The sequence below is a fragment of the Schistocerca piceifrons genome, chromosome X (assembly GCF_021461385.2).
Source record: "Schistocerca piceifrons isolate TAMUIC-IGC-003096 chromosome X, iqSchPice1.1, whole genome shotgun sequence".
Classification (NCBI taxonomy): Eukaryota; Metazoa; Arthropoda; class Insecta; order Orthoptera; family Acrididae; genus Schistocerca; species Schistocerca piceifrons.
Genome location: NC_060149.1, coordinates 765131425 through 765146373, shown reverse-complemented (window position 1 = coordinate 765146373; position 14949 = coordinate 765131425). Strand labels below are relative to the sequence as shown.

The 14949-nt window shown below is 38.6% G+C and overlaps 1 protein-coding gene across 1 annotated transcript in view; it reads right to left on the bottom strand.

Annotated features, from left to right (window-relative positions):
• Nucleotides 1–14949, bottom strand: part of LOC124723033 — a 247975-nt gene that overhangs the window by 19649 nt on the left and 213377 nt on the right. Inside the window, exon 10 of the mRNA XM_047248209.1 lies at nucleotides 7787–7928. Coding sequence (XP_047104165.1) covers nucleotides 7787–7928 — 142 coding nt within the window. The remainder of the gene's footprint in view (nucleotides 1–7786; nucleotides 7929–14949) is intronic.

The window sequence follows — 14949 nt, the reverse complement described above, 5'->3', positions numbered from 1 at the left end:
TCGACCTTACATGCTCTTTCCATTTCATGTCACTTGCAGCATTATGACTAGACATTTAATCGACATGACTTGTCAAGCAGCATACTACCAACACTGTATTTGAACATTAGGGGAGTGTTTTTGTACTCATATGCATTAACTTGCATTTTTCTACATTTGGGGCAAGCTGCCATTCATCACACCAACTAGGACCTATGTCTAAGTCACACTGTATTCCTATACAATAACTCACGGAAGACATCTTCCCATTTACCACAACATCATCAGCAAACAGCTCCATATACTCCTCACCCTCTCCATCAGATCATTATGTACATACAGACATACGGAATAAGAGCGGTCCGACCAGACTTCCTTGGTGCATTTCTGACGATACCCTTGCCTCTGATGAACACCCGCTTTCAAGGACAATGTACTAGGTTGTATTATTTAAGAAGCCTTCAAGTCACTCACATACCTGGGAACATATTCTGTATGATCGTACATTCGTTAACAGTCTGCAGTGGGACACTGTGTCAATTGCTTTCCAGAAATTCACACATATGGAATCTGCCTGTTGCCTCCATCCATGCTTTGCAGGATATTGTGCGAGAAAAGGGCAAGTTGTGCTTCACATGAGTGATGCTTTCTATTAAGGATATTCATCTGTAATTTTGTTGGTCTATTCTTTTACCCTTCTTATATACAGGTTTCTGTGCTTTTTTCCACTCGGTCGGAACTTTGTGCTGGGCAAGAGATTTGTGATAAATGCAAGCTAAGTAAGGGTCCAATGCTGTAGAATGCTCTCTGTATCACCAAATTGGGATTTCATCCGGACCTGACACCTTATTTGTGTTCAACTCTTTCAGTTGCTATTTTATGCCAGGTATGCCTATTACTGTCCCCTCCATATGAGAGTGTAGGCAACAGTCAAGAGATGGTATGTTTGTATGGTTATCCTGCAGGAATGATTTCTTAAATGTGAAATTTAAAATTTAAGCTTTCCGTTTGCTGTTTTTATTGCCACACCATACAGATCAATGAGTGTTTAAACAGAGGCCTTTGACCTGCTTAGCAATTTTATGTAGGACCAGTCTTTTCTTGGGTTCTCGGCAATATCTTTTGCTAAGGTATGATCATGGTAGCTGTTGGATGCTTTCCGCATTGATCTTTGGCTGGCACACTAATTACCACTAATTTTTGCCTGGTGTCATTTGTGTGTTCTTTTCTGAACTGAGACTTCTAGTCACTGCTTTCTCAGCTTTTCCTGAACTTTGTTATTAAACCACGGTGGGTCTTTACCATCCTTAATCCACTTACTCAGCACATATTTCTCTATTGTATGATTAACAATCGATTTAAACTTTGCCATTATTCCTCTATGTCCATCATATTGGAAATAAATGACATCCATTCATTGTCTAAGTGGAACGATAACAACTACTTATCTGCTCTTTCTAGTAAAACTACTTTCCTAGCCTTCTGAATGGTTTTAGTAAGTGTTGGTGCTGTCATGACATCATGATCGCTAATCCTTGTCTCTATAGTGTGTCCAGGAAGAATGGTCAATATTCAGGGGTATGACAACATAGGCTTTAAAATGCACAACTTATGAGCTATAAGCATCACTTTGTCTTCAATATTGTGAAACAAATCTCTTCTACTGCAAGTTTTTGCTTTCCATATTTTGAGAGGAGGTAGCATGGACCAAAACAAGAAAAAATTGTGTAGTAAACATGCACTAAAATGCATACCTTAATAGCTACGAGCACTTCTTCAACATAAATGTGTGTTTCACATTAATGAATATGAATGACAGCTCATAGCTCTTAAAGTATGCATTTTAAAGCCCAAATTTACTAGCCTTCTTTCCTTCGAATGAGCATTTCTGTCATATTCCTGAATACTGACCATTCCTGCTGGGACACCCTGTATACTAACACTGCAGATGAGGTCAGGTCTATTTGTTGCTATAGGGCCTAAAATATTTCCAGTGTGTGTGGGACTTCAAACTAGCTCCTGACGACAGTTTTCAAAAACCTTCGTTCAAAAGCACTTTCCAAGGCTTCCTGTCCGTACCGCATGCAATAAATCCACAGATGTCCCAGTATATACTTGGATAGAGCCACCTCCAACTAATATTGCATAATCTGGGTATTTCTGCACTACAGAACATAGTCTTTCTTTGAATGATTCTAAATCTGTCACAGAGGAATTGGCACAGTTAGGTACAATTTCGAGCTCAATACACACAATATTTTCATCAACTGCAATGCACCCCCCCCCCCCCCCCCTCCACTCTTCCCCACCCATGGCGTCTAATCTTCTTTCATTCCACGCTTTGCTAAATTTTTCAGAGCTTTCTAATTTTGGTGTCAGCCAGCTCTCGGTTCTGAGAATAATTTGAGTGCAACAACTTTTCTGAGGGCAAGCTATCACTATTCCAATCCTGCTCCCCCTGGGTCAATTCCTTGTGGTCAGCCCAGGTGCAAGACTTGTCCTCTACACCCACCCACTACTTCCCACCGCAATCCAGTCACAGGACTTTCCTACCCAATAAATGGCAGGGCCATGTGCAAAAGCAACCATGTTATATGCTGATGAGCCAAAACTTTAAGATCACTTACTTAAAAGCATGTTGGTCCACCTAATTCAGCAGTGATTCTGCATGCCATGGATTTGACAAGTACTTGATAGGTTTCCAGGGGTTTGTAGCATCAGATGCCTCTGCACAAGTCACACACTTCTCATAATTTATGGGCAGTTAGTTTGTGGGTGTGGAGCTGGCACCCAATAGCACCCCTGTTTGGTTTCATTGGATTCAGATAAGCCAACTCTGATGGCCAAGACATCAATGGGAGTTCATTATGATGCTCCTCAAACCATTGCAACACTGTTTTGGCCTTGTGACAGGGACAGTTATCCTGCTGGAAGATACCACTGCTGGTGGGGAAGACATGACGTGTAAGGGGTTCCTGGTGATATTAACATAGTCCACTGTCATGGTGCCTTCGATTACTACCGCAGGTCCCATGGAAGCCCAAATGAATGTCCCCCATAGCATAATACTGCTCCCAACAGTCTGTGTCCGTGGCGCACTGCATGTTTTGACCAGCCGTTCACCTGGATGACAGCGTATCTGGATACGACCATCGACCTGTTTTAACAATAAATGGGATTCATCCGACCAGGAGACATGATTCCACCGATCCATGGTCCAATTTCAATGATCCCATGTCCACTGAAATCATCATTGACAATGTTGTTGGGTCAACATAGGAGCTAGTTGGGGTCCTCCACTGCGAAACACCACGTCGAACACTGGGTGCGGTATGAAATGCTCCAAAACAATTGTGCCTGTGCCAACACTGTACTCCATCATCAGATCTGCCATAGATCACCGCGTACCTATGTTCTGTTATGAGGTACTGATGTCCATCTTCTTGTCTCTTACTTGTGGTTTCAGTATTCGTCAACCACTTTCCACAGATGCTCGCGACAGTAGCACATGAACAGCTGCCAGCTTAGCAGTTTCCAAGATGCTCACTCCCAGGCACTGAGCCACAACAATATGGCTTTTGTCAAAGTCAGATAAGTCCGCAGATTTCTGCATTTGTGCCACTTACCATCGTTAGAATGATTCCCCATTCATATCTGTTCTGCTCACATTCTTCACTTAATGTGTCACATGCCCTCACTGCCACCAGGCAGCATACAACTTCGTGGTAGGCAGTGTCATAATGTTTTGGCTCATCAGTGTATATCAGATATGCTGCAATTGCTGTACAGAATTCTACACTGCCCTCCATACGTTTGGAAACACCTGGTGATAATTTAAAACTGAAAGAAAATACTTTATAAAATAGCATTTTATTGTTTTCTAAATGTTTATTAAGTTCAAGAAGAAGAAGAAGAAGAAGAATATTAAGTAGTTTGAGGAATGAGGATTTTAAAGACTTTATTAAACTAAATGAAACAATGAAACATTAGTCAAAAAAGATGTGTCAGCAAAAAGTGTACATTGGGCACGTAACACAGTTTAGATTTTACATACGTCAATGTCAAATTTTCTTTCAGTGACATGAACTGCACTCAAAAAAATTAGTCTGAAAATGGGAGATTCTCTGTGCTATGCACTGTAATCTTTCTGATGAAATTTCTCATGACAGGTCAATTAAAAAGTCAATATATGATTAAACCTGTAACATTTGTGTATCAGATGTTCTACAGAAATCTCAAAACAGAAACTGGAGACACGTCTACTGTAGAATACATTCATACTTCTAATTTTCATTATTCATACTTTCTTCATTTCATGTGTAACACTGTGTAATAAAATTAGAGAATTTCAGTCAATAAATCTTTAGATGACGTGACATTTGTCCATTTATGTGCTACACATCTGAATGATCAAAATAGAACAATAATTGAAAAATAACATTTTTTTAAATGATATTCTGTTGCACTGCCTGTCACTGGCTTTGTCAAAATATTCTTTCACTTTCCCATCTGCACTACAACTACTAAAAAATGGATTACATAGTATCTTGCATATCTGCAGGTAAATGGCTTCTTTACTTCTGTAATTATGTGTTGAAAACAAATTTTGTAAACCTTGTGTGTCTGCTAACAACTGAATTTTAGAAAAATTTAATTCTTCTGGAAACCAATACCAATTTTTTCGCTGCAATGCAGAAGACCCGATCAGGGAAAACAGCAGCACTTAGTGTTCCTCTAATTTAGTTCCAACAGTGTATATTATATTTCAAATACAATGTTATAAATATTTGAAACACAGCTATGTGAATCACAAACATCTACTTTGTCAGGTTCAAAATCAATCTAAGTCTCTTAAGGAGAAAGAGGATCATGAATCACACCCTTAGCCCCTACTAACTATAGCTCTGCAATGTGTAATTTCCTTCAAATCCTGAAATGCCTTATTGGCAAGATGTGACTCTTCAACTGACTGATGTTATGGCTGTTTGGGTGGGAGGGAGCTCTTAAGATTCTTCAGTGCTCTAAGGCATCTCCAAGAGTGACAACAATATCTGTTTACTGCCACACAGACGACCCAGAAACCATTACCTTAATTTTAAATTACGGTAGGTTAATGGGGAAAAGCCAGATGACATTAGACACAAAATATTTGCCATACAAAAACCCATTCTCTTGGCTGCAAAATGTTTCCCGTAACTGAGGAGTTACCATTTTACCATTTTAAAGCCTGAGGGGGGAAAAAAAGCCTGGGGGGGGGGGGGGGAGTATGCCCAATATGCCGTATCTTCCAACAAATAAGGAAGACCTGTAAGTGCTCTATTATGAACACAGTACTGTTATTAGCACTTTTATACAGTTTAACATTTTAAGACACTCCTCTATGTAACAATGTTCAAGTACAGGAATCACTCTCAAACTTTTTTCTACTCCACAGCGAAGGGTGTGCTATGTTCGAATGATCATAATGAACAAGTGGAAACACACAATTCATGTCCAATGCCTCCAATATAACAGCCTCCAGTTTAGTCAAATTAGTCAGCATTCACATTTGAAATCAAGCTGAATCACATAGAATCCAGAGTCCAAATATGACTGGTCAACTTATACAAGTCATGAGGGAAATAATGCAATATTCGTTTCAATTCTTCTGATTGTTTCCTGGTCTCCGACGGGGAGCATACTTATACATGATGGCACATGAGAAACTGGTCCCATGCACAGACTGCTAGCCAATTATGCATGAATTGTTGCCTGCCATGAGCAGATACAGTAATAATAGATAAACATGCAATAATTAGATAATAAAGAAACAATGACAATGCAAAACATAGTCACATCAGCTTCAAAACAATAGATGACAATTGGCTTGCGACAATGAGTAGTCTCATACTCAGGGCCGATACTTTGTGCACTATCATGTATTTCGGTGTAAATGATAGTAGATACCTACAATCAAATTTCAAATAAACAACAATGACAAAAACATTTGTTTCGTGAGTTTCATTCAACAACAGGCCCTAGTGACAATTATTACGATCTGCCTTTGTGTCAAAAAATTGCCAGTAAAGCACTCTCTTCCACACTGAGAAATAGCAATTAGTTTTCATATTGTTATTAGTGACTTTCAATGAATTTATCACTGTGGCCGCATGACACTAATGGAATTAGGGGTCTTCAACACACAAATGCTTCAATCCAAAAATATTCTGTCATCATCTATACTAGCCTTTAAGTGTAGCCTGAAATAAACAATACATCTCCATAGAGTGGCATATGGAAGCCAGCAATTTTAGCAGGCTAATGTCTCTTAATACAACGTTTATGAGAGGCAGCAATGCTCTAACAAAGTTATTCGATATTTAGGGAACAAAACTTACAACATTTTGTGAAATAATATGGAAAACAGACAGAAAACCTAAATTTGACTGTATGAGTCACAAGCGATTTCAGGATTGTGGTATCACACTCTAGACATGTACATTTATTGTATTAAAGTACTTAAATTGAGTGTTTTCCTATTTATGATAAGTAACTGGTGTCCTGGCCACAGTCAGCAGATTCAGAGTGTGTGGCACAAGAAATGAGATCTTCTTGCATGGCATAAGTAATCGCCATGCCTGCCAGATACTCTGATCATACAACTGTGAGGGTTTGAAAGTTCAGCTGGAAGTCAACTGGGTGCCAGCCATAGATGTATCAAAATGAGAAAACATGTTGATAATAGCAGCTGGCATGGCACAACTAAAATTACAAGTATCAGGTACCCTCCAGTGCTTGCTTCCCACTGTCCACCAATGCAGAACCTCAAGCCCATCATGTTTGTGCCAACACTGCAACATCCTGTATGATTAAGCCTGGGCTCCACTAGATGGTATCTTCAGCACAACTACCGATACTGTTGGAGCCACAGTTGCCATGGGCAACACCCTTGATGGCGTGGCTGCTGGCTTCATCTCCACTGCAGCAAATGGAGGGGCCACACTCACACTTCACTGGCACACCTTTTATCACTACAGGTCGATAACAACTGATGACAAGATGTACAACATTGGCCAAAGCCAGAAGTCATCCCAAGTCTTCAATGTTGGGATGCAACCACCAACACTGGTACCACTGACAATATAAGACACCAGCACCAAAGCCATTCAGCTTCAGACATTGCTGCAGCACAGTCGGTCTGTGGTCACAGTATTACCAAGGGTCCTGGGACTGTCATCAGTGTTTATTTCGCCAACGTCAATGTCAGAGATTGAAGAGCTGCTGGACCACCACAAGCAATGAGCATTTCTGGCAACACTGTCTAGCCCATTCAATAACCACCTCCATGGCACAGCCACAGTAAGACGGGGGGATTCTATGCCTACTTAGCTAGAGATCTGGAGTCTTGATCAGAGTCTGAAGAATCAGAGAGCACACCATAATACAAAAGAGTCTTCTTTCGTGCTGCAAGCACATTCCCAACATCTGCTTTATGGCATAAACACCCTACACATGCCAAACACTTTGCTTGTGTTTCTGTAAAGCTAATATCTACTTGGTTTGGCTGTGTGGTGACTCTGCTCAGACTATGCTCTAATTCGGCTTGCCCAATTATTGATTCATTCGCTTCGGTTAGCATCTTTGTAGGTATTGGTGTACCACTATGTTATGTGTTTCATGTCAGATATATGACTGATTGCCTCCATCTAGTCTGTAGTTCCATTTCTCTTATGTGGAGTGTGCAAAAAATAATTAAACTTAATTAACAATATGATAAAACAGTGAGTTCTATCCATCAACATAGAAATGACAATTCTTCACAATATACCTGAGGTTTTGAAGGACAAGTAATTTCATTACTTCTTTCACGTGACTGATATGATCCCTTCAAAATTTTCAAGCTTGCCTCTCCGATCCGAACTGATGGCGGCACATTCAATTTTCTTTCAAGTCTCACTTGTGGGAGGAAACTGAAAAGAAAGAAATGTGATAAAAATATATAACATAATAAGATTATTACGATAACACAATTCTATCCTTGTCACATGAGTAATTACAACACACAAGGCTATGGGCTGATACTGGTTTGAAAAATTCTTATTCAATTCCAAAAAGGATTAAAAATTTTGTGTGAAAAACTAAAAGTAACTCTACAGGATCTATAACGGGCATAAACTGAATGTTAACTCATATATATTTAATTTAATTAAAATCTAAAATTTCTGCCTTCAACAGTGGCAATAAGCATTATTACCCTCAAAAACAAACTCCACAAAAAAAGACCTTTGAAAACAGTTCAAGTGCCCTACATTCAGACAATGCCAGGTTGGGATTGATATTGTGCTCCATTTTACCGGAGCACCATAACTGTATATAGGCTATTATTATGATGCGGTTGCTACTCCCAAAGGTAGTTTAAAGCTACTGCCAGTGAGCCCTGGGAGGAACCTGTGTCCCCCTTTTATCTACACCTAGTGTATGGCACATGGTCAAATGTGGTGTGGTGACTCTGCTCAGACTGTGGTCCAATTTGGCTTGCTCCATTACTGATTCATCCTCTTTTGTTAGTGCCATCTTATTCAAAGATACTGATAGAAGCTGAATTTTTTCAATGAGTTTGCCCATAATGTAACCAAGGTGGAACCTGGAAACCAGCCTGATATTTAACTAAGTGGATGCAGACAACTGCCTAAAAACCACATCCAAGCTGGCCAGCACACCGACCCCCCATCGTTAATACACAAGGCAGATTTGATCCAGGGCCAGTGTGCCTCCACATCTCACATGATTTTCATTAAATACAATGTGTTTCTGGTCATCAAAAAATACTCTACTCAAATGATTAATGAGCACAGTCATCAGACTCACAGATCCTTAAAATGCATCTACAAAATGCTCGAAGAGTTACACTCAAGTTCTGCATAGGAAACTGAAATAACACTTTTCTATGAATACTCTAATCTACCTTTGGTAACTGTTGTTTTTTGGACTTATTTACTGACAGGATCTTCAACCAATCCTGTGTACTTTACAGAAGATATTTTTAATGACTGGTCTGTATTTGTTTTTGTTTTAATTTTATTTCATTGAACATATGTGTCAATGAAAAAATATCTGGTAAGGAGGACATTCTTGATCTCCTCTGATTGTACACGTGACTAAAACTGGAACTGTTAGGTCTTTTCCCAACCTGTAAACCTAAAGTAACCAGCTACTATACTAAAGCTGTGTGTTTGATCAACATTATGACCACTCCACATAATTAAGGTTTTTAACCTTTTTATGACCAGAGATCTGATCCAGAGTGTTTCAAAATAATTCTATGATGAAAGACAGGTTTACAAATGTTACAGTAACAGCACCAACACTGGAAAGATTATTTATGAAAAAAATATAAACATTGTTTTAGTAATATACAATAAACAATATTTATGACACTGAAGGAAGATATAATTCAGCATAGTTTTACTAATATTGTGGAAATAGCTTGCTTTTCATACACACTGCAATGACTGCAGCCAAATTACACAAACATTTCCCTAATGCTATAAAAGTCTGACTCCCCAAAATACCAGCAAGTTGGAAGGGGCAAGCAAAAGTATTGTTGTCAGTCACAAAAACAGATCGCCATAAGCAAGACATGAAACACACAAGCGGACAATACAAATGAACCCTGTTTCTTTAAGCCTTGTAAAAACATATCTTTTGCAAGCTGGAACATGTGATGGAGCAATAGTGATATATACACTCAAGGAGAAGCCCTTAACTGGTTCTATGAGTAGGAAGCTAGTTTAATAAAATTTATGAAATATATACATATTTCTACATATCCTACAATTATGCAACACACTGACCTAGTAACAGGTAAGGCAGTGGTAGATTCTTGTCCTGTTAGTATGATGATGGAGTGGGACTTACTTTTTGGATTCCCTTGAAAATATTGCCTCCACTTCCTACTCTTCCTTGGTTTCATCCATTTTTCATATCGAGTAGCTGTTTTAAATTATTTTTTTAGTTCATGGGACATTTTAATGTGTGGCAGTCTAACCTGCTCCAAATGTTAATATACACAAAAACAAAGCTCCTAGCCGAATACTAGCATTTTATACAAACTATGTTTTCGTGTAGCATTTGAAGCAGAAGCAACCACATGTGGATAGACATTACCCTGTTAAAATATGTGTTGTTGCATGATGGAGGAAGATGGTGCAATATCTTTGGCTCTAAATTCTTTCTGAAGCAACTGTTGTTTTCACATAGAGCACAATACGTACAAGTCAAGATCACATGTTGTATCAAATTGTATACTTACACAACTCTCTCTCTCTCTTTTGTATTTGTGGTTTCTGGACAGTGAAAGTCAACATAATGGCTTTTATTTATTTATTTCTTACAATCTTGCAGGTTCTGCCATGACTGCCACATTTTTTGTTGCAAATCCACTACTTCCGGTTATCTTTTAGATCAATGTTAATACCAGCATCAGTCAGGCTTCGTAAAATTCTAAGCAATCACATCACTAGCTTTGGCATTTTCTGGTGCAATACTCATACAATGGCATGCCTTGTTCAAGTCAAGATGTCATGGTAGGACAAACTCAGTCACAAGAGAACAATGATTCTGCCCCACGTGACTTTTTCGAATATGGATATTGTGACTTTTGATACTGACAAAGAATATTTGCACATGTTTTCAAGTTGCCACTTCATCTGCCTTTGATGAATGACGGTGGTGTAACACTGACCTTACTAGTGAAACGAGACACATTACTGCTTGGTTAATATGTGCACTATCTTCTTTTAAGGTACATTTTTTCCACAAAACATCTGATTTTAAATTTGCTCACACAATTCTTTCTGGGTATTGTAAGTTTTACAGATCTTATTGTAATTCTTGGTATTCTGGCACATGCTTTCTATCACAGCCTTGACATATTTGTTCATCTGAATTAAATAAATACAATTTCTCTCTTCAAAAGACTTCACATTTCTTCCTTACAGTCTGATGTAGACAAGAAATTGAGAATTATTAGAATTAATTCATTTATTACAAACTGTCATTTTTTGCAACTCACACACTACAAAATTTTCAGGCTTTTTCTCTCCACGTACCTGGCTAACCTTCCTAAGTTCCTTTCATTAAAGCTATGCGCCCTGCCTGCCTGCCCCCCCCTCCCTCCCTCCCTCTCTCTCTCTCTCTCTCTCTCTCTCTCTCACACACACACACACACACACACATACACACACACAATAGTTTTATTGTGACTTGACTTTCATGATTAATAGCACTGTCAGTTTCTCAGACAGATGTAGTATGTGTCTTCGCATCAATATATTTGTTAAAAACCATTCAATAGCCAACCACATAAAGTATTTCTTTTTTCAACAGACTATGCTGTTATGGGAACATGTCTAAAAATATATTATATTATACAAAAAATCAGAAAGATATTATTTTGGAGGTACATGTGAACAGAGTTTAAAAATCAGTCATCAATTTTATTCAAACACATTCATCAAACAGCAATTTTATCTTCAATGACAGAAGCTGCAAGTTCCGGTAAAATTGTCACAAAAGAAAGACCTTAGTTTCTGTTCACTCTGTAAAGCAGTTTTGTATATAGAATGTACTGTATATGAGTGAGGATGACACACGGTGAAACAGCCACACGAACATAGTCAGCACTAAGCATGAACTACCTATCACAAAAAACTAGTGTAAGAGGATTACATTATCACAACAATGATGCATCTCAATAAGATAATTATTACCACTGTCTTCCATCAACACCTGAGGCACATCATACCAATATTTGTTTGAAATGAGTGCCTAAGAACCAACACCGTCTATCCACAAAATAGAGTACTCTAAAACACTCACATGCTAGCTCAAAGTACCTAAGGAAAGGATATTCTCTTGTAACATAATACCCTTTAAAATGATACAGCACTTTTAGATTAGTTGTATTTGGGGCAGTATTTTAATGCCACAATGTGCTTGCTTACTAAACTCAGAAACAACACTGACTAATTTGTGACCTTTACTATTTGAATTGTTTACATTGTTACATGGACACAAAATTTCATGTGGCGTAATACTGTGGTGAGATCTGGAATGAACCATGTTTATGTTGATGATTAAAAAAATAAAAAATAAATAAAAAAATAAAAAAACTGCAATGTTCAAGTACAGTATTAGTAGTGTGCTGCTTCACACGGTCATTTTGATTAAATATTTAGGCACAACATTGCAAAATGACATGAAATGAAATAAACATATAAAACATGTGAGGTCAGTTTGTAGGAAAGGTGAAAGTCAACTCTGATTTACTGGGAGAATTCTACAAAAGGGTTGCCCATCTATAAATGAGACCACAAACAGGAAACATGTGCAACCCATTCTTCATTACTGCTGAGGTGTCTGAGATCCTCACGAAGTTTTACAGAAGTGCTCCATCAACTCAAATGGGAACCCTTGGAGGGAAAAAAAAATCAAACTGCAGAACAATTCCACTACCACCAACATATATCTCCCATAAGGACCATGGAAACAAGATGAGAAAAATCAGGGCTCATATGGAATCATAAAGACAGTCGTTTTTCCCTCATTTCATTTGCGAGTAGAACAGGAAACAGAATGAATAGCTGTGATACAAGGTACCATACGCCAAGCCCCATATGATGCCTTGAATAGAATTTATGTAGTGTAAACCTTCAACCTTGTAAAAGCTAACAAAGGGCTCTTTCATTTGCTAACTTTTCAGACTCTATGACATAATTGAAAACAGGATCTGCATTCAAGTAGGATATTCTTCTTCCCTCATAGTGAATATGAACTGCTGTTAGACTGAAGAACTGTATGTACCAGATTATAAGATTATATGAATATAATAGAGGGAAACATTCCACGTGGGAAAAATATATCTAAAAACAAAGATGATGTGACTTACCAAACGAAAGTGCTGGCAGGTCGATAGACACACAAACAAACACAAACATACACACAAAATTCAAGCTTTTGCAACCAACCGTTGCTTCGTCAGGAAAGAGGGAAGGAGAGGGAAAGGCGAAAGGATGTGGGTTTTAAGGGAGAGGGTAAGGAGTCATTCCAATCCCGGGAGCGGAAAGACTTACCTTAGGGGGAAAAAAGGACATGTATACACTCGCGCGCACACACACACATATCCATCTGCACATACACAGACACAAGCAGACATTTGTCTGCACATACACATGTCTGCTTGTGTCTGTGTATGTGCGGATGGATATGTGTGTGTGTGCGAGTGTATACCTGTCCTTTTTCCCCCTAAGGTAAGTCTTTCCGCTCCCAGGATTGGAATGACTCCTTACCCTCTCCCTTAAAACCCACATCCCTTCGCCTTTCCCTCTCCTTCCCTCTTTCCTGACGAAGCAACGGTTGGTTGCAAAAGCTTGAATTTTGTGTGTATGTTTGTGTTTGTTTTTGTGTCTATCGACCTGCCAGCACTTTCGTTTGGTAAGTCACATCATCTTTGTTTTTAGATTATAAGATGAGGTTTTTTCCCATATTTGTCATTACAGAAATACAGGGTCATCTTATATTTGCAGATTGAACTACTGCTGCTGAGGTCAAAGTTTTTGTACTGTTTAATTAATTGTTGTGGGGCCATCTTACATTTGCAGATCAAGCTTTGGATACTGAGGTTTCTTACAAATTTATTTTAAACAATCCTGAAAAGTATGGCTTAACAAACAAAGCTTGCATTTAAATAGCCTTGAGAGTCCCAATATGCCGAAGTGTTCGATACAGTATCGACCTTGCTCAAACACTCACGACATTTGCTCGCGGCGCTGGTGCAAGGGATACTCAAGAAACTATGAACTAGGGACTATTAGAATCTAATGCTCTGCTTAAAAATTGACAAATTTGTGCAACAACAGAGGAAATAACATTAAATTCCATCAACTTAAAATTTTTTGTTGAATTTGAACAGGTTAGAAATAAAAGTTTCATGAATGTATGGATACCCTATAAAGCAGAACCTTGCTAATCTGACCCTGGTTGATCTGCCTCCCTGCTTAGTCCGATCATCCCGTTTCTGATGTTTGTTGACAGGATTTGTCAATGACTCATTGTCTGCAATACAGATCAGTAGGCAGTTAACCATTGCTAGTGAAAATAGTTTGATCAGTTTCAATATGAAATTACTTGTTTCTCACTTGATAAGTGTTACTGTGCAAGCATTTATTTTGTAAATTTGTGATAGCATAGTTCTTACATATTAAAATGTATAAAACTAAATTACGGCACCCAGTAAATATTAACATGTGATGCTGTCTTTACAAACAGACAATGAGCTCAGTGACTTGAGTGAGAGGATCAGCACAGTCGATGCTGACTGCAGAATACAAGCAGAATTAACTGACAGCAGAATCACTGATGCCGTAACTCAAACAATCAATGAGAACAAGAAAGACGATGGCAACAAAGACAATGAACCTGTGGCACGAGTATCACATATGGATGCTAAAAATGCATTTGATATACACTGAACAAAGTTCTACGTCTACCCCAATAGACACTTTGTGGGTTAGGTTCAAATGGTTCAAATGGCTCTGAGCACTACGGGACCTAACATCTGAGGTCTTCAGTCCCCTAGAACTTAGAACTACTTAAACCTAACTAACCTAAGGACTTCACACACATCCATGCCCGAGGCAGGATTCGAATCTGTGACCATAGCAGTCGCGCGGTTCCCGACTGAAGCGCCTCGAACCGCTCGGCCACATAGGCCAGCGTGGATTAGGAAATGGTGGAACACTGTGGCAAAATCAAGGTTGTCGTCTGCTAAGCAAATGGAACATTACAGACATTTTACATCCTGCTTAAAAACAGAACAATTTTTATCATGTGACTTCCTACGTTTTAAACAGTTAAGTGCAAATCAGTTGTGAGTCAATGCAGTACTGTAGTAAGGTATGTAAAATATTAAACTTTCACTCACAATAACAG